Source organism: Bombina bombina, chromosome 6, assembly GCF_027579735.1.
Source record: "Bombina bombina isolate aBomBom1 chromosome 6, aBomBom1.pri, whole genome shotgun sequence".
NCBI lineage: Eukaryota > Metazoa > Chordata > Amphibia > Anura > Bombinatoridae > Bombina > Bombina bombina.
In genome coordinates, this window is record NC_069504.1 from 841,977,145 (window position 1) to 842,004,808 (window position 27,664).

At 39.3% G+C, this 27,664-nt stretch overlaps 1 protein-coding gene across 1 annotated transcript in view; it reads right to left on the reverse strand.

Annotated features, from left to right (window-relative positions):
• The window catches only part of LOC128663754 (complement C3), a 108,603-nt gene that overhangs the window by 40,941 nt on the left and 39,998 nt on the right, over positions 1-27,664 (reverse strand). The window contains exons 14-22 of the mRNA XM_053718239.1: positions 27,076-27,231; positions 25,101-25,230; positions 22,685-22,756; positions 22,022-22,222; positions 20,799-20,910; positions 19,475-19,560; positions 19,007-19,146; positions 2,188-2,400; positions 1,184-1,250 (exon numbers count right to left, since the gene is read on the reverse strand). Of these exons, the coding sequence (XP_053574214.1) occupies positions 1,184-1,250; positions 2,188-2,400; positions 19,007-19,146; positions 19,475-19,560; positions 20,799-20,910; positions 22,022-22,222; positions 22,685-22,756; positions 25,101-25,230; positions 27,076-27,231 (1,177 nt within the window). The remainder of the gene's footprint in view (positions 1-1,183; positions 1,251-2,187; positions 2,401-19,006; positions 19,147-19,474; positions 19,561-20,798; positions 20,911-22,021; positions 22,223-22,684; positions 22,757-25,100; positions 25,231-27,075; positions 27,232-27,664) is intronic.

Consider the following 27,664-nt stretch of genomic DNA (forward strand, 5'->3'; position numbering starts at 1 on the left):
TAAGAAAAATAGTGTGAGGCATAAGTGACAGTTATATGGGGTATCCAGAGGTTCAAAGCTTTCCAATATTTTTTTACTCACAGGTTTGGGCTGAGAAGAAGAGCAAAACATGCTCCTTCCTGCCTCTGTCCCTTCATGTCTAACCATGCCACTAAACAACATAGCTACACACTGAACCAACAAGCCATTCCAATGGACTGTCCAGCTCTGCCCTCAGAAACCCATGACCCTATCTCAATCCACACTGGCTCTGACCAAAGGACATTCATGACTCTTGGTCTTCCTAGCTAAGCCCCCACCTTCTTAGCCCCTGCAAGGAGCTCCGCAGAGTATATGTTTGTCTATCCACCAAAAAAGTTATTTCTGAAACTAGCGCTGCAGGCCAGCATTTTCATAATAATTTATTTTGCATTCGATAAATAAAAAAAAAAAATCTTAAAGGGACAGTCTACTTGAAAAAAAGTAAAGAAAATCCCTTTATTACCCATTTCCCAGTTTACTTTTTACCTCTGTGATTACCTTGGACCTAAGCCTTTGCAGACTTCTCCCTTATCTCAGTTCTTTTCAAAGACTTGCATTTACGCCAGTTAGTGCTGACACTCAAATAACTCCACAGGAGTGAGCACAATGGTATCTATATGGCACACGTGAAGAAGCGCTGTCTAGCTGTGCGAATGCACTGAGATAAGAGGTGGCCTTCAACGGTTTAGAAATCAGTTATGAGCCTACTTAGGTTTAGCTTTCAACAAAGAATACCAAGAGAACAAAGCTAATTTGATACACATCTCAAGGTGTTTATTGTCCTTTTAAGAACTTTAGTAAAATAGTCAGAAAACTGTATAGTATGGTAAATGAAATATGTATAGTATATTTCATTTTTTTTTTTTTTTTAAATATGCTATTATTACTTAATAACACATTTCCAAAAATGATGAAACAGGTAATATGCTTAACAAGTAAAAATATAAACATCACTTTCATTTATAAACTATGGTTGAATAGCTGGTATTTGTAGATAAGCGCCCATAAAAGCTCATAACAATTATAATATTTCAAATTTGTTAATATGATAATTCAATTTACCAAATATTGTCAAAACAATAAGGCCAATGCCCAAAAGTGTGCAACAAAAGTGAGGTAACACAAAAAGTCCTTAATAGGGCTCTGATAAATAAATGCAGACCTTTTCCTTTTTCCTCTGGGTTCAGAGTTGCTGATGTTATTGTTGCTGCCAAACGCATTCCTTCAGGCTGTAATAAAATATTAAGAAATTATGGAAAGGGATCCTAAGAAAAGAGCTTCTGCACAAACCTATGTACAGTATGTTATTTAATAACAATGGACACGGTCGGTGTATGTCAGACTCAAATCATGTGTTTGCTTAAAAGAATATAAAACCCAAATATTTTCTTTTGTGAATTAGACAGAGTACACCATTTTACTTCTAGTATCAAGCTTGCTTTGTTCCTATGATATTTTGTGTTGAAGAAATACCTAGGTATGCATCTTGAGCACAATATGGCAGGGAATATTGCTGTCAACTAGTGCTCTTGCAAATGGATAATATTCTTGCAAAACTGCTGCCATATAGTGTTCCAGAAATGGGCTGGCTCCTAAGTATACATCCCTGCTTTTCAACAAAAGATACCAAGACGACAAAATAAATTGATAATAGAAGTAAATTAAAAAGTTGTTTAAAATGGCGTGCTCTTTCTAAATCATGAAAGAAACATTTTGGGTTTCATATCCCTTTAAAACCCACTCTAGCAACATGTGATTAGATCACTCTTTTATCCCAGAACTCATCAAATGATTGATTCATTCATTGACAAATACATGACATCCCTTATATTTTACAGGTAAAAAACTCAATTGAAATACATATAAGGTTCATCTATTTTCATCCATATTTACATGCATTTCTTCATCTGAAATGTGAATGTCCTTCTCAGTCTATCACACTGGTTTTAAACCTGTCCTTGGGCCTCCCTACCAGGTCAGATTTTGAGGATATCTGAAACTAGTGGTCTGTCACAATACTAATGTCAGTGTACCTCACAAACTCATCGTTCAAGGCTAATTGGAATTGCTATCGTATTATTATCTTATACTCTTGAGGTGAATATTACTCACTTCATCTCAGAAGCTGAAAAAGTCAAATATGTCTGTACACCGCTCAATACTCACCACAACTTTCAGCTTCTTCCTGACACCATCTGACACAAATTTTCCAGAAACAGCTGCCTTCACCTCCACATCATGCAGGCCCAGAGTGAGAGGCACAATAATGAATGGTACAGACACTGAAGAGAGACCCTTAACTTTCAGCTCCTGACGGAACTTCTTTTTGGCTGTAGACAAACTGCAGAACTCTTGGTTGTAAGTGAGTTCTACTCGTACCTAGAATATAGACAGAAAAAAATAAGAGTGAACATATATAGCTGGAATATGACAAATAATTATTGTGATATCCCTTAAAGAAACCAGGAAATAAAGAAGACACCAATGTATGCAAAAAGATTGACCTAGGCCTTGATTTATTGGCTAAGAATGAACCTGAACATTTTATTTCCATAGTTCAGATAGAACCTAAAATTATATTTACAATTTACTTCTGTTATCTAATTTATTTTGTTATTTTAGTATCCTAGGTAGGCTCAGGACTGTGCAATATGTTGGAAGCACTATATGGAAGCCATTTTGCATCAATGCTTTTAACAATCCTATACACTCTTGAGCACTAGATGGCAGTATTGTTTGCACAATGTATAACACTGTAAAACCATTGATACATAGCAGCTGCCTTACAGTGTCCCAAACATGTATATGCTGGGTATGATCTTCAACAAAGCATACTAAAATTATATTTGATAAAATATTTATTTTTTAGTTTTTATTATACTGTATGCTCTGTTTACAATCAAGGAAGGAAGTCCACAGCACTACAAACATATCTTTAACCCCTTAACGACATACATCGTACAGGGTACGTCTTGCACAAACTGGTCTTTAAAGACCAGCGACGTACCCTGTACGACGTTGGGGTTGAAAGCAGCTGGAAGCGATCCTGATCGCTTCCAGCCGCTTTCCGGTTATTACAGTGATGCCTCCATGTCGAGGCATCACTGCAATAACATTTCCCCCCCATCCGATGCAGAGAGAGCCACTCTGTGGCCCTCTCTGCACCAGACATTGATGGCCGCAATCGTTGGTGGGTGGGAGCCGACGTGGGAGGCGGGTGGGCGGCCATCGATGGCTTGCAGAGTACAGAGGTGGGCGGGATCGTGGGCAGGGTAGCTGGGGGCGCGCACGAGGGAGGCGGGCGCGTGCACGAGGGAGGGAGCGGGTGGGAACCATTACACTATGGAACGGTTTGCGTAAAGTTAGAGGGAGAGAGGGGAAATAAAAATAGTATTATGAATAATCAAAGTGATCTGGGAGGGGTGGGGGTTTAGTCTTGGGGGGGGGGAGCTACACTACAAAAAAGTGGGGAGAAAAATAAAAAAATATATTTCTCCAACATTGGTGTGTCCGGTCCACGGCGTCATCCTTACTTGTGGGATATTCTCCTCCCCAACAGGAAATGGCAAAGAGTCCCAGCAAAGCTGGCCACATAGTCCCTCCTAGGCTCCGCCCACCTCAGTCATTCTCTTTGCCGTTGCACAGGCAACATCTCCACGGAGATGGTTAAGAGTTTTTTGGTGTTTAAATGTAGTTTTTATTCTTCTATCAAGTGTTTGTTATTTTAAAATAGTGCTGGTATGTACTATTTACTCTGAAACAGAAAAGGATGAAGATTTCTGTTTGTAAGAGGAAGATGATTTTAGCAGACAGTAACTAAAATCGATTGCTGTTTCCACATAGGACTGTTGAGATGAAGTAACTTCAGTTGGGGGAAACAGTTAGCAGACTTTTCTGCTTAAGGTATGACTAGCCATATTTCTAACAAGACTGTGTAATGCTGGAAGGCTGTCATTTCCCCTCATGGGGACCGGTAAGCCATTTTCTTAGTCAAACAAACAGAATAAAGGGCTTAATATGGGCTAAAAAACTGGTAGACATTTTTATGGGCTAAATCGATGGCTTTATTTGGGCATATTATTCAGATTTAGGCTAACAATTGGCATTTATAATCTTGGGGAACGCTTATAAAACGGCAGGCACTGTGTTAGACACCTTTTTCAGTCAGGGGGCCTTTCTAGTTATAGACTGAGCCTCATTTTCGCGCCATTAATGCGCAGTTGTTTTTTGAGAGCAGGGCATGCAGATGCAAGTGTGAGGATCTAAAAATCACTGAAAAAGCTTCTAGAAGGCGTCATTTGGTATCGTATTCCCCTCAGGGCTTGGTTGGGTCTTAGCAAAGACTATAGCTGGGACTGTATAGGGGTTAAATTTAAAAACGGCTCCGGTTCCGTTATTTTAAGGGTTAAAGCTCTGAAATTTGGTGTGCAATACTTTTAAGGCTTTAAGACACTGTGGTGAAATTTTGGTAATTTTTGAACGATTCCTTCATACTTTTTCACATATTCAGTAATAAAGTGTTTTCTGTTTGAAATTTAAAGTGACAGTAACGGTTTTATTTTAAAACTTTTTTGTGCTTTGTTGACAAGTTTAAGCCTGTTTAACATGTCTGTACCTTCAGATAAGCTATGTTCTATATGTATGAAAGCCAATGTGTCTCCCCATTTAAATTTATGTGATAATTGTGCCATAGCGTCCAAACAAAGTAAGGACAGTACTGCCACAGATAATGATATTGCCCAAGATGATTCCTCAAATGAGGGGAGTAAACATGATACTACATCATCTCCTACTGTGTCTACACCAGTTTTGCCCATGCAGGAGGCCCCTAGTACATCTAGTGCGCCAATACTTATTACCATGCAACAATTAACGGCTGTAATGGATAACTCCATAGCAAATCTTTTATCCAAAATGCCTACTTATCAGAGAAAGCGCGATTGCTCTGTTTTAAACACTGAAGAGCAAGAGGGCGCTGATGATAATTGTTCTGTCATACCCTCACACCAATCTGAAGGGGCCATGAGGGAGGTTTTGTCTGATGGAGAAATTTCAGATTCAGGAAAAATTTCTCATCAAGCTGAACCTGATGTTGTGACATTTAAATTTAAATTAGAACATCTCCGCGCACTGCTTAAGGAGGTGTTATCTACTCTGGATGATTGTGACAATTTGGTCATTCCAGAGAAATTATGCAAGATGGACAGGTTCCTAGAGGTTCCGGTGCCCCCCGACGCTTTTCCTATACCCAAGCGGGTGGCGGACATAGTAAATAAGGAGTGGGAAAAGCCCGGCATACCTTTTGTTCCCCCCCCTATATTTAAGAAATTATTTCCTATGGTCGACCCCAGAAAGGACTTATGGCAGACAGTCCCCAAGGTCGAGGGGGCAGTTTCTACTCTAAACAAACGCACTACTATTCCTATCGAAGATAGTTGTGCTTTCAATGATCCTATGGATAAAAAATTGGAAGGTTTGCTTAAAAAGATTTTTGTACAGCAAGGCTACCTTCTACAACCAATTTCATGCATTGTTCCTGTCACTACGGCAGCGTGGTTCTGGTTCGAGGAACTAGAAAAGTCGCTCAGTAGAGAAACTCCATATGAGGAGGTTATGGACAGAGTTCACGCACTTAAATTGGCTAACTCTTTTATTTTAGATGCCGCTTTGCAATTAGCCAGATTAGCGGCGAAAAATTCAGGGTTGCTATAGTGGCGCGCAGAGCGCTTTGGCTAAAGTCTTGGTCAGCGGATGTGTCATCCAAGACAAAATTGCTTAACATCCCTTTCAAAGGTAAAACTTTATTTGGACCAGAATTGAAAGAGATTATTTCAGACATCACTGGGGGAAAGGGCCACACCCTTCCACAGGATAGGTCTTTTAAGGCTAAAAATAAGCCTAATTTTCGTCCCTTTCGCAGAAACGGACCAGCCTCTAATTCTGCATCCTCTAAGCGAGAGGGTAATGCCTCACAACCTAAACCAGCCTGGAAACCAATGCAAGGCTGGAACAAGGGTAAGCAGGCCAAGAAGCCTGCCACTGCTAACAAAACAGCATGAAGGAGTAGCCCCCGATCCGGGACCGGATCTAGTGGGGGGCAGACTCTCTCTCTTTGCTCAGGCTTGGGCAAGAGATGTTCAGGATCCTTGGGCGCTAGAAATAGTTTCTCAAGGTTATCTCCTGGAATTCAAGGAACTACCCCCAAGGGGAAGGTTCCACAAGTCTCACTTATCCTCAAACCAAATAAAGAGACAGGCATTCTTACATTGTGTAGAAGACCTGTTAAAGATGGGAGTGATACACCCAGTTCCAATAAAGGAACAAGGAATGGGATTTTATTCCAATCTGTTCGTAGTTCCCAAAAAAGAGGGAACGTTCAGACCAATTTTGGATTTGAAGATCCTAAACAAATTTCTCAGGGTACCATCGTTCAAAATGGAAACTATTCGAACGATTCTACCCACCATCCAGGAAAGTCAATTTATGACTACCGTGGATCTAAAGGATGCGTACCTACATATTCCTATCCACAAAGAACATCATCAGTTCCTAAGGTTCGCTTTTCTGGACAAGCATTACCAGTTTGTGGCCCTCCCATTCGGATTAGCCACTGCTCCAAGGATTTTCACAAAGGTGCTAGGGTCCCTTCTAGCGGTTCTAAGACCAAGGGGCATTGCAGTAGTACCTTACTTGGACGACATTCTAATACAAGCGTCATCCCTGTCAAAAGCAAAGGCTCATACGGACATCGTTCTAGCCTTTCTCAGATCTCACGGATGGAAGGTGAACAAAGAAAAAAGTTCTCTGTCCCCGTCAACAAGAGTTCCCTTCTTGGGAACAATAATAGATTCCTTAGAAATGAGGATTTTTCTGACAGAGGTCAGAAAATCAAAACTTCTAAGCTCTTGTCAAGTGCTTCATTCTGTTCCTCGTCCTTCCATAGCGCAGTGCATGGAAGTAGTAGGATTGATGGTTGCAACAATGGACATAGTTCCTTTTGCACGAATTCATCTAAGACCATTACAACTGTGCATGCTCAAACAGTGGAATGGGGATTATGCAGACTTGTCTCCAATGATTCAAGTAGATCAAAAGACCAGAGATTCACTCTGTTGGTGGCTGACCCTGGACCATCTGTCCCAGGGAATGAGCTTCCGCAGGCCAGAGTGGTTCATTGTCACGACCGACGCCAGTCTAATGGGCTGGGGCGCGGTCTGGGAATCCCTGAAAGCTCAGGGTCTATGGTCTCGGGAAGAGTCTCTTCTCCCGATAAACATTCTGGAACTGAGAGCGATATTCAATGCTCTCAGAGCTTGGCCTCAACTAGCAAAGGTCAAATTCATAAGGTTCCAATCAGACAACATGACGACCGTTGCATATATCAATCATCAGGGGGGAACAAAGAGTTCCCTGGCGATGAAAGAAGTGACCAAAATAATTCAATGGGCGGAGGATCACTCCTGCCACTTGTCTGCGATCCACATCCCAGGAGTGGAAAATTGGGAAGCGGATTTTCTGAGTCGTCAGACATTCCATCCGGGGGAGTGGGAACTCCATCCGGAAATCTTTGCCCAAATAACTCAATTATGGGGCATTCCAGACATGGATCTGATGGCGTCTCGTCAGAACTTCAAGGTTCCTTGCTACGGGTCCAGATCCAGGGATCCCAAGGCGACTCTAGTAGATGCACTAGTAGCACCTTGGACCTTCAACCTAGCTTATGTATTCCCACCATTTCCTCTCATTCCCAGGCTGGTAGCCAGGATCAATCAGGAGAGGGCCTCGGTGATCTTGATAGCTCCTGCGTGGCCACGCAGGACTTGGTATGCAGACCTGGTGAATATGTCATCGGCTCCACCATGGAAGCTACCTTTGAGACAGGACCTTCTTGTTCAGGGTCCATTCGAACATCCAAATCTGGTCTCCCTCCAACTGACGGCTTGGAGATTGAACGCTTGATTCTATCAAAGCGTGGGTTTTCAGATTCTGTTATAGATACTCTGGTTCAGGCCAGAAAACCTGTAACTAGAAAAATTTACCATAAAATATGGAAAAAATATATCTGTTGGTGTGAATCCAAAGGATTCCCATGGAATTAGATAAAAATTCCTAAGATTCTCTCCTTTCTACAAGAAGGTTTGGAGAAAGGATTATCTGCAAGTTCTCTAAAGGGACAGATCTCTGCTTTATCTGTCTTACTACACAAAAGACTGGCAGCTGTGCCAGATGTTCAAGCTTTTGTTCAGGCTCTGGTTAGGATCAAGCCTGTTTACAGACCTTTGACTCCTCCCTGGAGCCTAAATCTAGTTCTTTCAGTTCTTCAAGGGGTTCCGTTTGAACCTTTACATTCCATAGATATTAAGTTACTATCTTGGAAAGTTTTGTTTTTAGTTGCAATTTCTTCTGCTAGAAGAGTTTCAGAGTTATCTGCTCTGCAGTGTTCTCCGCCCTATCTGGTGTTCCATGCAGATAAGGTGGTTTTGCGTACTAAGCCTGGTTTTCTTCCTAAAGTTGTTTCTAACAAAAATATTAACCAGGAGATAGTTGTACCTTCTTTGTGTCCGAATCCAGTTTCAAAGAAGGAACGTTTGTTACACAATTTGGACGTTGTCCGTGCTCTAAAGTTCTATTTAGAGGCTACTAAAGATTTCAGACAAACATCTTCCTTGTTTGTTGTTTATTCTGGTAAAAGGAGAGGTCAAAAAGCGACTTCTACCTCTCTTTCCTTTTGGCTTAAAAGTATTATCCGATTGGCTTATGAGACTGCCGGACGGCAACCTCCTGAAAAAATCACAGCTCACTCCACTAGGGCTGTGGCTTCCACATGGGCCTTCAAGAACGAGGCTTCTGTTGACCAGATATGTAAGGCAGCGACTTGGTCTTCACTGCACACTTTTGCCAAATTTTACAAATTTGATACTTTTGCTTCTTCTGAGGCTATTTTTGGGAGAAAGGTTTTGCAAGCTGTGGTGCCTTCCGTTTAGGTAACCTAATTTGCTCCCTCCCTTCATCCGTGTCCTAAAGCTTTGGTATTGGTTCCCACAAGTAAGGATGACGCCGTGGACCGGACACACCAATGTTGGAGAAAACAGAATTTATGCTTACCTGATAAATTACTTTCTCCAACGGTGTGTCCGGTCCACGGCCCGCCCTGTTTTTTTAATCAGGTCTGATGAATTATTTTCTCTAACTACAGTCACCACGGTACCATATGGTTTCTCCTATATATATTTCCTCCTGTCCGTCGGTCGAATGACTGGGGTGGGCGGAGCCTAGGAGGGACTATGTGGCCAGCTTTGCTGGGACTCTTTGCCATTTCCTGTTGGGGAGGAGAATATCCCACAAGTAAGGATGACGCCGTGGACCGGACACACCGTTGGAGAAAGTAATTTATCAGGTAAGCATAAATTCTGTTTTTCTTGTAAACTGGGTACTGGCAGACAGCTGCCAGTACCCAAGATGGCTCCCAATAATGTAGAGGGGGAGGGTTAGAGAGATGTTTTGGGGGGGATCAGGGAGGTTTGGGGCTAAGGGGGATCCTACACAGCAGCATATGTAAATATGCTAGAAAAAAAAGTTACCTTTTATTTTAGCACTGGCAGACTTTCTGCCAGTACTTAAGATGGCGGGGACAATTGTGGGGTGGGGGAGGGAAGAGAGCTGTTTGAGAGGGATCAGGGGGTCTGATGTGTCAGGTGGGAGGCTGATCTCAACACTAAAGCTAAAATTAACCCTGCAAGCTACCTACAAGATCCCAAATTAACCCCTTCACGGCTAGACATAATACATGTGTGATGTGCAGCGGCATTTAGCAGCCTTCTAATTACCAAAAAGCATCGCCAAAGCCATATATGTCTGCTATTTCTGAACAAAGGGGATCCCAGAGAAGCATTTACAACCATTTGTGCCATAATTGCACAAGCTGTCTGTAAATAATTTCAGTGAGAAACCTAAAATTGAGAAAAAAGTAAGTTTTTTTTTAATTTGGTCGCATTTGACGGTGAAATGGTGGCATTAAATATACCAAAATGGGCCTAGATCAATACTTTGGGTTGTCTACTACACTATACTAAAGCTAAAATTAACTCTACAAGCTCCCTAATTAACCCCTTCACTGCTGGACATAAAACACGTGTGGTGCGCAGTGGCATTTAGCAACCTTCTAATTACCAAAAAGCAACGCCAAAGCCATATAAGTCTGCTATTTCTGAACAAAGGGGATCCCAGAGTATTTACAACCATTTATGCCATAATTGCATAAGTTGTTTGTAAATAATTTCTGTGAGAAACCAAAAGTTTGTGAAAAAATTTGGCTGTGAAATGGTGGCATGAAATATACCAAAATGGGCCTAGATCAATACTTTGGGATGTCTTCTAAAAAAATATATATACATGTCAAGGGATATTAAGGAATTCCTAACAGATATCAGGGTTCCAATGTAACTAGCGCTCATTTTGAAAAAAAGTGGTTTTGAAATAGCAAAGTGCTTCTTGTATTTATTGCCCTATAACTTGCAAAAAAAAAGCAAAGAACATGTTAACATTGGGTATTTCTAATTTCAGGACAAAATTTAGAAACTATTTAGCATGGTTGTTTTATGGTGGTTGTAGATGTGTAACAGATTTTGGGGGTCAAAGTTAGAAAAAGTGTGGTTTTTTTCCATATTTTTCTCATATTTTATAATATTTTATGATATATATTAAGATATGATGAAAATAATGGTATCTTTATAAAGTCCATTTAGTGGCGAGAAAAACGGTATATAATATGTGTGGGTACAGTTAATGAGTAAGAGGAAAATTACAGCTAAACACAAACACCGCAGAAATGTAAAAAACAGAATTTATGCTTACCTGATAAATTACTTTCTCCAATGGTGTGTCCGGTCCACGGCGTCATCCATTACTTGTGGGAATGTTCTCCCCCACAGGGAAAGGCAAGGAGAGCACACAGCAAGAGCTGTCCATATAGCTCCCCCTCTGGCTCCGCCCCCCAGTAATTCGACCGACGGTTAGGAGAAAAAGGAGAAACTATAGGGTGCCGTGGAGACTGTAGTGTATAAAGAAAAAAATTTTCAACCTGATTAAAAAAACCAGGGCGGGCCGTGGACCGGACACACCATTGGAGAAAGTAATTTATCAGGTAAGCATAAATTAAGTTTTCTCCAACATTGGTGTGTCCGGTCCACGGCGTCATCCATTACTTGTGGGAACCAATACCAAAGCTTTAGGACACAGATGAAGGGAGGGAGCAAATCAGGTTACCTAAACAGAAGGCACCACGGCTTGCAAAACCTTTCTCCAAAAAACAGCCTCCGAAGAAGCAAAAATATCAAATTTGTAGAATTTGGCAAAAGTGTGCAGAGAAGACCAAGTCGCTGCCTTACATATCTGGTCAACAGAAGCCTCGTTCTTATAGGCCCATGTGGAAGCCACAGCCCTAGTAGAGTGAGCTGTGATACGGTCAGGAGGCTGCCGTCCGGCAGTCTCATAAGCCAAGCGGATAATGCTTTTCAGCCAGAAAGAGAGAGAGGTAGCAGTAGCTTTTTGACCTCTCCTCTTACCAGAGTAAACGACAAACAAGGATGAGGTTTGTCTAAAATCTTTTGTTGCTTCTAAATAGAACTTTAAAGCATGAACAACATCTAAATTGTGTAATAAACGTTCCTTCTTTGAAACTGGATTTGGACACAAAGAAGGAACAACTATTTCCTGGTTGATGTTCTCGTTGGAAACAACTTTTGGAAGAAAACCAGGCTTAGTACGCAAAACAACCTTATCTGAATGGAACACCAGATAGGATGGATCACACTGCAAAGCAGATAATTCAGAAACTCTTCTAGCAGAAGAAATAACCAACCAAAAACAGAACTTTCCAAGATAGTAACTTAATATCTATGGAATGTAAAGGTTCAAACGGAACCCCTTGAAGAACTGAAAGAACTAAATTTAGACTCCAAGGAGGAGTCATGGGTCTGTAAACAGGCTTGATTCTAACCAAAGCCTGAACAAAAGCTTGTACATCTGGCAAAGCTGCCAGTCGTTTGTGCAACAAGACGGATAATGCAGAAATCTGTCCTTTTAGAGAACTAGCTGACAATCCTTTATCCAAACCTTCTTGGAGAAAGGAGAGAATCTTTGGAATTTTAATCTTACTCCAGGAGAATCCTTTGGATTCACACCAACAGATATATTTTTTCCATATTTTATGGTAAATCCTTCTAGTCACAGGTTTTCTGGCTTGGACCAGAGTATCAATCACAGAATTTGAAAACCCACGCTTGGATAAAATCAAGCGTTCAATTTCCAAGCAGTCAGCTGCAAAGAAACTAGATTGGGATGTTCGAATGGACCTTGTACTAGAAGGTCCTGTCTCAAAGGTAGCTTCCATGGTGGAGCCGATGACATATTCACCAGGTCTGCATACCAAGTCCTGCGTGGCCACGCAGGAGCTATCAGAATCACCGAGGCCTTCTCCTGTTTGATACTGGCTATGAGCCTGGGGAGGAGAGGAAACGGTGGAAACACATATGCTAGGTTGAACGACCAAGGCGCCACTAATGCATCCACTAGAGTCGCCTTGGGATCCCTGGATCTGGACCCGTAGCAAGGAATCTTGAAGTTCTGACGGGACGCCATTAGATCCATGTCTGGAATGCCCCATAATTGGGTTAACTGAGCAAAGACCTCCGGATGGAGTTCCCACTCCCCCGGATGGAAAGTCTGACGACTCAAATAGTCCGCCTCCCAGTTGTCTACTCCTGGGATGTGAATAGCAGATAGATGGCAGGAGTGATTCTCTGCCCATTGGATTATCTTGGTTACTTCCTTCATCGCTAGGGAACTCTTTGTTCCCCCCTGATGATTGATGTACGCAACAGTCGTTATGTTGTCCGACTGAAATCTTATGAACCTGGCTTCCGCTAGCTGAGGCCAAGCCAGGAGCGCATTGAATATAGCTCTTAGTTCCAAAATGTTTATCGGGAAAAGCGACTCTTCCCGCGACCATAGGCCCTGAGCTTTCAGAGAGTCCCAGACCGCGCCCCACCCCAAGAGGCTGGCGTCGGTCGTGACGATGACCCACTCCGGTCTGCGGAAACTCATTCCCTGAGACAGGTGATCCCGGGTCAACCACCAGAGAAGTGAGTCCCTGGTTACCTGGTCTACTTGAATTTGGGGAGACAAGTCTGTATAGTCCCCATTCCACTGATTGAGCATGCACAGCTGTAATGGTCTTAGATGAATTCGAGCAAAAGGAACCACATCCATTGCTGCGACCATTAGTCCTATTACTTCCATGCATTGAGCTATGGAGGGTTGAGGAATAGAGTGAAGAACTCGACAAGCTTTTAGAAGCTTTGTCTTTCTGACGTCTGTGAGAAAGATCTTCATTTCCACAGAATCTATTATTGTTCCCAGAAAAGGAACCCTTGTGGACGGTGACAGTGAACTTTTTTCTATGTTCACTTTCCACCCGTGAGATCTGAGAAAAGCCAACACAATGTCTGTATGAGCCCTCGCTTTGGAAAGAGACGACGCTTGGATTAGGATGTCATCTAGATAAGGTGCTACAGCGATGCCCCTCGGTCTTAGGACCGCTAGAAGGGACCCTAGCACCTTTGTGAAAATTCTGGGAGAGGTGGCAAAACCGAATGGAAGAGCCACAAACTGGTAATGTTTGTCCAGAAAGGCGAACGTCAGGAACTGATGATGAGATTTGTGGATTGGGATATGCAGATACGCATCCTTCAGATCCACGGTAGTCAAAAATTGACCCTGCTGGATTGTTGGTAAGATTGTCCGAATGGTTTCCATCTTGAAGGATGGAACTCTGAGGAACTTGTTTAATATCTTTAAATCCAGAATTGGCCTGAAAGTTCCCTCTTTTTTGGGAACCACAAACAGGTTTGAGTAAAACCCTAGACCTTGTTCCCCGGAGGGGACTGGGTTTATCACTCCCATCTTTGATAGGTCTCTTACACAATGTAAGAATGCCTGTTTCTTTATCTGGTCTGAAGATAAGCGAGACAGGTGGAACCTTCCCTTTGGAGGAAGTCCCTTGAATTCTAACAGGTATCCCTTGGAAACTATCTCTAGTGCCCAGGGATCCAGAACATCTATTGCCCAAGCCTGAGCGAAGAGAGATAGTCTGCCCCCTACCAGATCCGGTCCCGGATCGGGGGCTACCCCTTCATTCTGTCTTGGTAGCAGCAGCAGGTTTCTTGGTTTGTTTACCCTTGTTCCAGCCTTGCATGGGCTTCCAAGCGGGTTTGGGCTGGGCCGCGTTACCTTCTTGTCTAGCGGCAGTGGAGTTATTAGCCGGTCCGTTCCTGAAATTGCGAAAGGAACGAAAATTAGACTTGTTCTTAGCCTTAAAAGGCCTATCCTGTGGGAGGGCATGGCCCTTACCCCCAGTGATGTCTGAAATAATTTCCTTCAATTCCGGCCCAAAAAGGGTCTTACCCTTGAAAGGAATATTCAGTAACTTAGTCTTGGACGACACGTCTGCCGACCAGGATTTTAGCCAAAGCGCCCTCCGCGCTACTATAGCAAAACCTGAGTTTTTTGCCGCCAATTTCGTTATTTGAAAGGCGGCATCCAATATAAAGGAATTAGCTAACTTTAATGCGTGAATTCTGTCCATGACTTCTTCATAGGAAGTCTCTTTCTGGAGCGACCTTTCTAGTTCTTCGAACCAAAAGGACGCCGCTGAAGTGACAGTAATAACACACGTAGCTGGTTGAAGGATGAACCCTTGCTGAACAAAAATCTTTTTAAGCAATCCTTCCAATTTTTTATCCATAGGATCTTTGAAAGCGCAGCTGTCCTCTATAGGAATAGTTGTGCGCTTCGCTAGTGTTGAAACAGCTCCCTCAACCTTCGGGACCGTTTGCCATGCGTCCCTTCTAGGGTCTACTATGGGAAACATTTTCTTAAATATAGGAGGTGGGGCAAAGGGTACACCTGGCTTCTCCCACTCCTTTTCCACTATGTTCGCTACCCTCTTAGGTATTGGAAAAGCGTTGTCACGCACTGGGACCTCTAAAAATTTGTCCAATTTGCACAACTTCTCTGGTACTACCATGGAATCACAGTCATCCAGAGTAGCTAATACCTCCTTAAGCAAAGCGCGGAGATGTTCTAGCTTAAACTTAAATGCCACTAGATCAGGTTCTGCCTGTTGAGAAACTTTTCCTGAGTCTGAAATTTCACCCTCAGACAGCCCTTCCCTCACAGCCAATTCCGATTGATGTGAGGGTAAAATAGATAAGGCATTGTCAGCGTCTGATTGTTCATCCTTTTTATCTGTATTTAAAACTGAACAATCACGCTTTCTCTGAAAAACTGGCAGTTTGGATAAAAGATTTGCTATAGAATTATCCACTACTGCTGATAATTGTTGCATAGAAATAAGCACTGGCGCGCTAGGTGTCGCCTGCGCGGGCAAAGCTGGTGTAGACACAGAAGGAGAGGATGTAGAGCTATCCCCACTACCTTCATTAGATAAATCATCTTGGGCAACATTATGAAAAATAACAGAGCTGTCCTGATTTTGTTTGGACGCTATGGCGCAATTATCACAAACACTCGAAGGGGGAACCACATTTGTCTCTATACACACAGAACATAGGTTATCTGATGGAACAGACATGCTAAACAGATTTAGGCAGGCAAACAATGCAATAAAAACGATTTAAAATAAAAACGTTACTGTCTCTTTAAATAATAAAATGACACATTTATTTCTGAATGTTCAAAAAACTATGAAGGCAATATCCGATTTTTCTGAAATTTGGACCCCAGTGTCTTAATGCTTAGAAAGTATTGCACAGCAAATATGGAGACTCTAGCTCTTAAAACAAGCAAACCGGAGCTAATTGTTGGATTTAACCGTTTTTACACACCACAATCCCAGCTACAGCCTTGCTGCAGCTTTTTACCTTCCTTAGGGGTCACCATTCACAGAAAAAAGCCTTTTGGAGTCACTTTCTGAACCACAGGACCCTCTCACATGAATCTGCATGCACTGCCTTGAAATTCAACTGCACAGCTGAAGTGCCAAAATGAGGCTTCCTCCCTCAGCACACTAGAGTGAAGGGGCCTTCCTGACTAGATTTAGGTGTCTAAAACAAGCCAGATCAATAAAAAACGTTCCCAAGTGTATGTGAGCTTATAAAATATTTCAAATGGTATAATATTGTAATAAAAACCAATCGATTTAGCCCCTAACAGTGTCTACCAGCATAAAAAACAAAAAGGGGAAGCCTGTTATCTTTTTTGCTGAGGTGAAAGAAAAATGGCTTACCGTTTCCCCTGAGGGGAAAAATGACTGTCATCTAGCATTAGCCTGTGTTGTTAGAAGGAGACTAGTCATACCTGAAGCAGATGAGTCTGCAAACTGTTACCCCCAACTGAAGTTCTCTTGTTTCAACAGTCCTGCATGGTAACAGTAATGGATTTTAGTTACTTGTGCTAAAATCATAGCCCTCTTAAACAGAAATCTTCATCACTTTTCTGTTATAGAGTAAATAGTACAAGCCAGCACTATTTTAAAATAACAAACTCTTGATAGAAGAATAAAAAACTACAACTAACACCACAAACTCCTCGCCATCCCCGTGGTAGATGCTACTTGTTCAGAGCGGCAAGGAGAATGACTGGGGGGCGGAGCCAGAGGGGGAGCTATATGGACAGCTCTTGCTGTGTGCTCTCCTTGCCTTTCCCTGTGGGGGAGAACATTCCCACAAGTAATGGATGACGCCGTGGACCGGACACACCAATGTTGGAGAAATAGCCCTGGTCTTTAAGGGAAAGAAATTGAAAAATGGCCTTGGTCCTTAAGGGGTTAAGCAATTTATTAGTGGAAAACAGCAATGTTTCGGGGTCACAGACCCTTATTCATGCTTGAACTTGCTTATTCAAGCATGAATAAGGGGCTGTGACCCCGAAACTTTGATGTTTTCCACTAATAAATTGCTTAAAGATATTTTTGAAGTGCTGTGGACTTCCTTCCTTGATTGTATACCTTTGGAGCACTGGGCAGTGTCCTCTGTCTACACGAGCACCCTCCTCTACAGCTGTGCTGTACTCCCCCCCCCCCCTGTATACTTGTTTGCTCTGTTTAAATCATCAAGGAAAAATGGGTTTCATGTCCCTTTTCCTTAGAAAATAGGTTGCTCCTCTAATTCCTTTTTAGACGCTTCAAATAAAAAAAGAATAGAGCTTACAGGAAGCTTACAGGAAGTCAGGGGGCTTATAAACAAAGTGTAGCTTCCATTTTCTTCCAACATCATATAATATTTTCAATAGCACATACATTTTTTTATATTGTAAGACACCCTTTCACTTATAGCACTTGTGACCATCAGTGATGGTTCTCAGGGGTGCAAGAAAAGGCAAAAGCACTCAAGGGTTTTAGTATGTGTCCTTGTTGTGTTCAAGCTGAAGGGAGTTAAAAAATTGCCCCTCTCGGCCACTCTCCCAATATGACCAGCCATGTCTCTTGTCACCTAACCACGCCCCCAAGTTACCTAGTCACATCCCAATCAGCAACTCTTTCCATAAAGCTCCTACACCTCTGGGTCTGCAAATCCTTATTCTGCCTACAGAACAACCACACCTTTGCCTATGGGTAGGGATGGGCGCATGTGTTTATATCCGAATTCGAATGTTAGAACGAATGTTATTGTAGAAATTCGATTTACATAATAGAATGATGATAAGAACGAATATTCTTAAAAATTCGATTTTCGAATGTTGTTTACAGTTTTCGAATGTTACATTTGAATTCGAATGACGCATTCGAATTCGAATGTCACATTCGAATTCGAATATTACATTTATAAAACACAGTACTAGACTAGAAATACTATTTCGAATTCGAATGTCATATTCAAATCGAATATCACATTCAAATCGAATATCACATTTAAAACACAGTATTTGACTAGAAATACTATTTCAAATTTGAATGTGACATTCAAATTCGAATGCAGCATTCAAATTCGAGTATTACATTTATTAAACACAGTTGTAGACTAGAAATACTATTTCAAATTTGAATTTCACATTTGAATTAAAATGTCACATTCGAATTCGATTATTATATTTTGAAATTGAATGAATACATAGCTAAACATTCTATATTCGAACGAATATTTTCGAATTTTATTGAAAAATTCGAAAACGAAAATTTGAAAATAGAATGTTAGAATGTTATATAAACATTCAAAATTCGATTGGAACGAATGAATGTATCAAAATTCGTTTTAAATTTCGAATTTTTAGAAACATATGAAAAGCCTAGGAATAAATAACAAAATTAATACTCTAAGAGTAGTACTGCAATATTGCTGATTTAAATGAAGACACTTATTAAAATAACACTTCAGTTTCTTTAATAAGCGCCCAATATAAGTTTTTTTTATTTTTTTTTAGTGTGTACTAATTTAAAGCAGCAAGATGGCAGCCCTATTTCATACACTAAAGCAAATGTAAAATAACACATATTAAGTAAACTCTAAAAGTATTACTGGAACAGTTTAATTGTGTTAATCTTTGATTCTTTCACCTCTGTCACCTGATGCCGGTGTATGCAGTTACTGGCCAGGAAACAGGGAGGTGTTGAATCATATGAATGAATGTTTGTGTGATGGGGAGGAGTAACAGGCGGTTTGTTCCTGTATACCTTTTTTTAAATGACCTTTAATTAAAAGTTATATTTGAATATTTTAGTATTAGTCAGAGGGTGAGTGCTACAAACTCTATCTTTGCCTCGCTTTTTGTAAGTGTTTTTTTTTCTTTCTATGTCATTATATAGGGTAGCACCGGTCCTCTATATTCCATTTAGGGCTTTCCTCTGACTATATGTTCACAGTGCCAATATACCCCCCTTTGTTTGCTTAACAGTTTAAAAGAATCATCACATTAAATTAAAATATAACATATTTACCAGGTTTATACAATTAAAACATTCACTACTTACCTTAACGTCATCATTTTCATAGTTGTACAGAACGGCACGGAGCTCCACCTGTTCGTTCCTCACAACAGAATATGGAAGCTTCAGATCAATAAAAAAATTCTTCAGAACTGGAATCTCATAGGGCTGAGCAATACAGATACCTGTGTAGGAAAACACAACATCCTAGTATTAAATAAAATGTAACAAAACATAACTAGGTAAAATCCTAATTTTTACATGAGTTCACTTTAATAGTTCTATACCTTATATGAGGGAACTGGAAAAATCTAAACAAATAACATATGCTCAACATACATAAGGCAACAGACATTCTGGATCCTAATTCCTATATGAGGAAAGTAAACCTTAATCCTAAATAAGAAAACCCCCGGCCTAAATAAATTCATACACCTCTAATTGAAAGAAAGAATATAACTACAAAATACATCTACTTAAAGATCATTGTCTCCCAGAAAACACTCTGCTCACCTTTATTTTCAGACATACTAACAGCCAACACCTCCCATGTAGTGATCGAATCTTTCAGGAAAACATTCATGATCTTAGTAGAAATGCTGAGAAAGAAAGAAATCAGGGATTATTTGCTGTAGGTCCTTTATCACAAATATATTATATAACCTACAGTCTATACAGTTTGCTGAGCAACCAACTCTTATTTCTTTAATAGGTGGGGGGGGATCTCCTCTAGGATGGCTGGCAAGTGTCTAGAGCAGGGGTGGGGAACCTTGGCCCTCCAGATGTTTCAGAACTACATTTCCCATGATGCTCAACTGAACTTCAGAGTGCCTATGTATTATAGGTAATGTAGTTCTGAAACATCATGAGTGCCAAGGTTCCCCAACCCTATTCTAGAGCATGCTCAGAATATCCAAATGCCATACATATTTATAGAAAAAATAAGCGTTTTTATATGCAGGTAACCACTAAATTTAAAAAAATAGAAAAAAAAGTTTGTCACTTCTTCCCAGCAAACCATGTTCTTTCAGCATTTTATCATTTTATCACTTCTGCTTAATGTATTGGGGCAGTACATTATTTATTTATTTATATATTTATTTCCTTTTTATTGTTGTATATTGTTTTGTCTTATAGAAGTTACACTGTATACACTGTATGACAGAATTGTCTTCTATTTTAGTGCTTTCATGTTTATATATTACATGATATTTCTCTTTGTGGAATAGCACAGATATGTTAACATTGACTGAATTCTTTTTTGAATTTTTCCTTGTAAAACATGTTGAAGTATTATCATTCCTTGCTCTCTGACGACAGCTCTTTATACCATTCAGAGACCTAGTCCACGTCTGATTTATAGTTCAAATATGTTTGTAACTGTTTTTCATTACAATGCTAATTTGGGGGGAAATTCTGATTACATTTTTTTGGAGGAAGGATGAGGTCCAAATAGTTTTAAACAGCTAATAAAGAGAGGACATAGGAGATCTGTTAATATGTAAAGTGATTGTCAGACCATTGTTAGGCCCCTGTTGAAAATGATAGATCCTGTTTTCAGTTAAGAAGAGGGATCATTTCAAATTACTTTTGACCTCAACTTTGTCACATTTCAGTACAAAAATATCATCAATCACCCATTTCAGGACATGTGACTGCTATGGTTAGGAGGATGACTACTTTAATAATACTGGAGATGCAATATCCCTGAGTGCACAATTTCACTATTGAGATTAGTCCTTCATAATCTGTTGTTAATATTTTTAAAGTCTGTGAGTTCCAAAAAGCTGATTGGGTTTTCTCTTAAATATATAATGAAGAGCAAATGGATACTAACTTATTAGCACCTGCTTTTTCTGACATATGCTCCACTTTCCAGAACCAGCTCTCTGGAAATTCAGTCCTGGACACAATGTCAGCATCATCAATGTAATCACTGTCCTCATCACCTAAGGTAGAAAAAACGTTTTATTTATTTTTTTATGGGTTTTGTACAATACTATATATATATATATATATATATATCCCTGAAAGTGTGCAAAAATTTTCAACTATAGACCTAAAGTTTGGACATCACTAAAGAGTTACAGAAAAGAAAATAACAAACCTTTAAGCAATTCCACAAATAGTAGGCTGGTAGATGATTTTGAAAGAAGACAAACATTCTGTTGAGTTTATTTATCACAGATCCTTTTGGATTCCTGTTTTCATAGTCATAATCTGCCAAATGATCTGTCAGTAAAAGACTTTGAAAGCCTGCCGGTAATACTATGTGATTAGGTTTAGCTAAAGATACTGTATATCTAAACCATTTTAAAAATATTTACTGTTATCTATTGTATTGGTAGTCACTATCACTCAGGGGAAAGTGCTAAAGTAAATTTTTCTTTTTTCCTCTAACCCTAAAGTGTGACCTCTTGTCACAAATAATTGTCTTGTAGTAAAAGGTGCCCCTGCTGATTCTCTCTATTGTTCATGGATGTATTTATGTGCACAATTGTAAACTAAATGTGAAATATGTAATGTTATTACAATAAAAATACAAAACAATAAGAATGAACATGACAGTGAAGTATTAAAAAAGATCACTATTAATCTCTTAATTACTTCCATAAACTAATTACTAATTACTTAAAGTTAAGCAATATTCATCTATAAAAGTCCTAATTTGGTTAGCTCATCCTTATAACTTAAATCTTTTTAGTTTTAGTATATATACAATGAGTATATACATCCCTCCAAAATATGCAAGCAGTCTCTGGATTTTATCAAAATGTTATCCTTTTAGCATTTGATTATGTTGTAGGAGTAAAATACCTAAAAAGATATGAAGTGTTTTTTTTAGTGTTTTGGAATGATAGAGGTGAAATGTCCACCACTCTATATTTGGGAAGAACTTTTCACAACTTACACCCGCATCTATCTATTAAAACCTTTCTAAATGAACACCACAACAACCAATATCCAAATTAGTGTCATGGATGTATGAGAGGAAGAGTTTATAGGAAATATTGTATAGTTCTTTGTCTTAGAATGTTTATATGTTACATGGTTCCTCACTTCTTCCCAGCAAATCATGTTCTTTCAGCTTTGCATCATCTTCTCTCTTTTTTGTCATGTATTTGCAGCAGTCCAGGAAAGCATCCACGCATTCTTTCTCATCGAGGATGTAGCGGGAGCGTTGCTCACAGCTGTTACCCATGGGATTCTCCTGCATTCCATCCAGACAGCATTTTTTTGCATGTCCCTGATAGTTTGAAGCTAAAAAATATAGGTAATATATGAAAAGGCATACTAATACCAAGGATCCACAATTCTCAAAATGTAAGTAGAAGAAAGCATGAAATCTCTTCTCGTAATTCCCTTCAATGCAAATGCTTAGACAGCAAAATCAGTGACTGCTCTGACGCATCTATAGCTTGCCCAACCCAACCTACAGTATGCTATAAATCCTTGTCACAAGCCCATCCACAAAACACAATTTGCCCCCCCCCTCTATGTCACCCTCACCTCCCAGTCCCAGAAGGTCTATGGGAACTGAGTTATGGAGGAAGAAAAAATAAACTAGACAAAAATAATGAATAAAATAAAAGTTAAAAATTACATAACTAAGAGAAAAGAAATTGAAAAAAAAAAGTACAGAATAAAAAGCCAGTTGGGTGATTGTTACATATTGAAGATGAATAAAATATGTGTAGATTCCCCACATTTCAGTCCCCTCACCTTTGGTGGTTTTTATTTCTATCAGTTCTGCCGAGCGGCGCCTGCGCCGAGCATGGACTTCACAGTTTGGTTCTAAGAAAAGGAGAGAACATTAAGTGAGACTACAAGAGTTACACATATTACAATGTCCAACAAGGGAGAACATTAAAAATAGGACACTTAAAGGGACATTGTAGTCAACTTCTTTGTTTCTCTTAAAAGATGGCATTTTTAAAAATCATTTTCTTTTTTTTTAACCTTATGTTCTTGTCCTGAATAAGACAGCATTTTCTTGTCATACTTGTAGAGACATGTCCACCAGAAAAGCAAAGGCAGTTCTCCTTATCAGTTAGTGAGAATTAGCAGGAAGTACAAAACTAGTACAGTAGCTTGAATTTACACAGTTTTTAAATGACATTTTTTCAAGCTAAAACATATTTTAATTTGTGCAAATGCTGCTTTTTCACATGCAGGATAGGACATGTTTTTATACAATGGGATTGGTGATCTAAAATTCATTGTTATGGCAAGAAATTTCATGCCAACCCTCACATAGGCAGACCTCACAGAATCTCTTTAGAAAGTAAGTAAGAATGCAGATTCTCTCAGGTGAGAGCACAAGCGACAGGGTGCACTTTTTTGGGGGGCACATCTAGTTTCACAATCAGGTCTTTCTTTCTGTATGATGATCAGTGGATTGCAGGTTTTGAAATAAATAATTTACATTCTACATTTGCTAAGACAAAACTGCGAGACCTATAGGCATAATAATCCTCATACTTGTGAGGAAACTGAATATAAACACATGGAACACCCCTGTCTATGCCTATTCTCCAACAAAGTGAGTCTCATTTCACAATAGAAATATAAGGAATCCTTCAAATGTTGGCTTCTTGTTTACGGTTATAACTCTGTTTTCGTAAATGACTGTGTACCTTAAATACAGTTTTTACTTGCTCTATTGCATACAAGTTTATCTGCGTAATTGAATGATGATTTGTATGGCATAATGTAAATTGTCATATTGCAGAGGGTTTTAACACTTGTTTGGATTTGTTCTGTTTATATAAATCTTTATTGAGCACCATTGTGTATGTAAGTATCTCACACAGCCCACGTGTAAATTTGACTTTAGATTATTTTGTCATGGATATCACTGACGGATCATTTTAGTTCATGTCATCTAAGGTAAAAACGTTAGATCATTGGGCCCTATATAGGGATGGGCGAATGTTTTGAAGCATTAGAAAAATCAAAGTATTTTTTTAACACATTCATTCATTCAAATCAAATTTAGAATGTTTGTACAACATTCTAACATTCATTTAATGTAATAGTATTTCTAATGCTTTTGAATTTTTGTAATAATTCGATGAGAATTATACAATATTCGAATTTGAAAAATTCTAATTTATATATTTGTAATAGTATTTTTAATGCTTTTTTTAAAGGACCTCTTAATGCAGTAGAATTACATAATTAACAAGTACATAATAAAAACACAATGATTTTGCACTTACTCTGAATTTCAAATAATCAGTAGATTTTTTTCTGACAAATTTATTTTTTCTCCCATTTTCCGGCCCCCTGTACCATGTGAGAGACAACAGCCAATCACAGACTAGCATAAATATACCATGTGAGCTTGTGCACATGTTCAGTAGGATATTGTTCCCCAAAAAATGTGAAAATTAAAAGACTGTTCAAAATTTGATAATGGAAGTAATTTGGAAAGTGTCTTAAAACTGCATGCTCTATCTGAATCATAAAAGCTTATTTTGACATGAGCGTCCCTTTAAATGTAATATTTGAATTATGCAATATTCTAAATGGAAACATTTGAATTTATATATTTGTATATATTTTATTTCAATATACTAAATTCCCTACCACATGAACTATTGAACTTCTGAATAGTATTTGCTAAATCGAATGTTACATTGGAAATTTGAATTGTGGACATTCAATCTAATTATGAACATTCAAAATCGAAAGTGACATTCGAAAACTGTAAATAGCATTAGATTACAGAATTTTTAAGAATATTCATTCTTATCAACATTCGATTATGTAAATCGTATTTCTACAATAACATTCGAATTTGAATATAAACACAATCGCCCATCTTAAGCCCTATGTCTCTTTAAGAGTGAGGAATTTGAAATAAAATTAAGAATATTTAATGTCTGATTAAAAAAATACTTAATGAATGAAATGATAATAGTGAATGAGGTCTATATAAATAACTAGAAAAAACAAATCAGATGTATAGATTCTTATATCATTTTGTGAAAACAGAAACTGTTCAACTGTTACACACTAAATATAATGGTTCCTGCTTCGGTCAATGGAAACAAATTTTAGTAGTGAAATGATATATAGATGATTTAGGAAAACACCAGCAAAGAATATTCATTGGAATTTTTTGTTGTTGTACCTGATCTTTGTGCAGTTGTTATCTTGTAATTTGTCTGTACTGCCAGCCCGGCATCATAAAATACTCCTGCACCATCAACACCACCTCCTGCAGTGCAAGCAATGTCCCTTTTCTCCACAGAATCCCACACCTGAAAATGGGGCAAAAAGATATCATAGTAAAAAAATGCAATGCACAGTATGATCATTTCTGTTACCAGTTGCAAATTTCTTTACATTTTCTGTAAAGTGTCCAGGAGAGCCAAGCTAAGGGCCAGTGATCTTAGTGGCAGCAAGCAGAATATGCAGGGCATGTTGTAAGTTCGTGCATGGGTGTTGCTGGGTGTAATGTGGGTGTGGTCATGGTTTGTCAGGGGTGTGGCTAGATGTTCTCTTTTATGATTTTGTGAAACTGAGATTTAAAAGGAAAGGTAGAGTGGCAGAAGAGACAGCAGGACAGGACTCCCAAACTCACGAAAGCGATATTCGCGCTCCACTGAGTAAAACCAATACACGCAAATGTGTGCTTGTATTACAAGTTAGGCGCAATGTGAATGCAATCTCTCATTTGCATAGCATGGAAGCTTTGTGCTCACGAGAGTGCTCTTCTATAGGCTCCAATGGGAGCCTCATTATTATGCCATCATGCAATACCAATAACCAGCCACTTGTAATGGCTGAATATTTATCGCACGCCCGTAAACGGGTGAATTTTCCTATTCACGGGTGCACAATAAATTAGTGTTCCACTTGCAATCTAGCCCATAATCTGGGGCAATTGGGATCTCTGCCATTCTGCAAATTCTGTACAAGTATAACTTCACAGCATGTCACAGATATAGGGCTAGCCTACAAGTAGAGCGGTAATTACTGCTCCTCTCAAGTGTTAACAATGCTAGAAGTTAACTTTTTGCGCATGTCAGGTAGCACTGGTATTACAAGTTGAAAGTAAAAATGTTGCGCTAACAAGAAACCTGATGCATGCAAAAAGTTAACCATATGATAAAGTGTTTGCGATATCATATTTAACCCATTGGATTCAATTGAGAAGCGATTTTAAAACAAACAACTAATACGTATAGTCGCACGTTAACCCCCTTCACAATAAGATCCCTACTCTAATAACACCTAAACTGCCATATCCCACTACTCTTTTAACCCCACTACACTATTAAACCATAAACCACCATATCCCCCTTCGCAAACTACCCCTATTCACTATTTACCCCTAAACTGTCAAAATTCTATTTTTTGAAACTTAGTGAGTCTTTAGTTTGGGTTAGCTGTTAGGGGGTTAGGTAGTTTAGAGACATTTTGTGATGGGGGGTTTATGGTGGTTAGGGGTTATTAGGTTGAGTAGTTTGAGAAGGGGTAATGAAGGTTTAGTAGTTAATAGAGTAGAGGGTTTTTGCGGTGGGGGTATCAACGGTTTAGGGAGTTTATTGTGGTGGGATTAGTGGTGGTTTAGGGGTTATGTAGAGTAGAGTATTCATTGTGGTGAGGGTAGTAGCGGTTTAAGAGTTAAGTATAGTAGGGAGTTTATTGCAATTGGGGTGTGGCAGTTTAGGGGTTAATAGGCTAGGAGGTTGATAGTGTAGGTGGAAAGACTTTATAATTTTTATTTTTTATTTTTGTTGGTGTGTTTAGTGCAACTTTTTTCTCAGCCCAAACTCTTTACGCAAACTTTCAAGTCATTTCAAAAGTTTGAGCGGAAAATGCTATTGTGTTTGAGTGATTGCATTTACTTTTAACCTTTAATATGCGTGCACCTTTGTGCTCGAAAAAGGGCTTTTTGAAAGTATAGGAAGCGCAAATGATCGCAAATTTGCACAAACAAACTTGCTGTATTTTAAACACAGCTCCACAGAGTTGAGCGCAAAAAATACTGTGATCTTGCGATCGAGTTTGCGCTTATTGCGCAAACAAATTGCACTCCTCCTGTATTCTAGCCCATAATGGGTTACTTACTACTGAATGTCACACTGTGGTGTCCTTACCTTGCTTTGTGAGATCTTAAACTTCTTGTTCAACACATAGACACCTTTGTCAACAGCCACCAGTCCCACATAAGCCTTGTGATCTGCTTTCAGCTTCAGCTTCATGGAACTCCCAGGTTGATAGACTCTATTTTCCTTGTCGGCAGATACCACCAGCTGTGTTTCAAAATAATTATGAACCCACGGTAGATAATTTAGACATCTTTTGACAACACATATAAAAACACACTTGTTTCTCACACTCACACACATACTATGATTTTAATTCACAACTTTACTACAAAGCCCTTTTTGAAGGTTACAAATATTTCATTTTAATCCTGTTCTCTCATATACAGGATTCTTAGACTGACTTTTAAATATTTATTTAGTAGCTATAATATGGATATATTTATCATATATCACAATATCTTATTTTACATGTTTATTCGTATAGAGCAACCATTTGAGCTTTTTGTTTGTTGATAACACCATCAGATGACTGCCGGAGGACAGAGGACTGAATTAATTAACAGCTTCTCCAACCTATCCAGGGCCGGCTCAACCATAAGGCCAAGTGGGTTCAATGGACCCAGGCAACACTTGACAA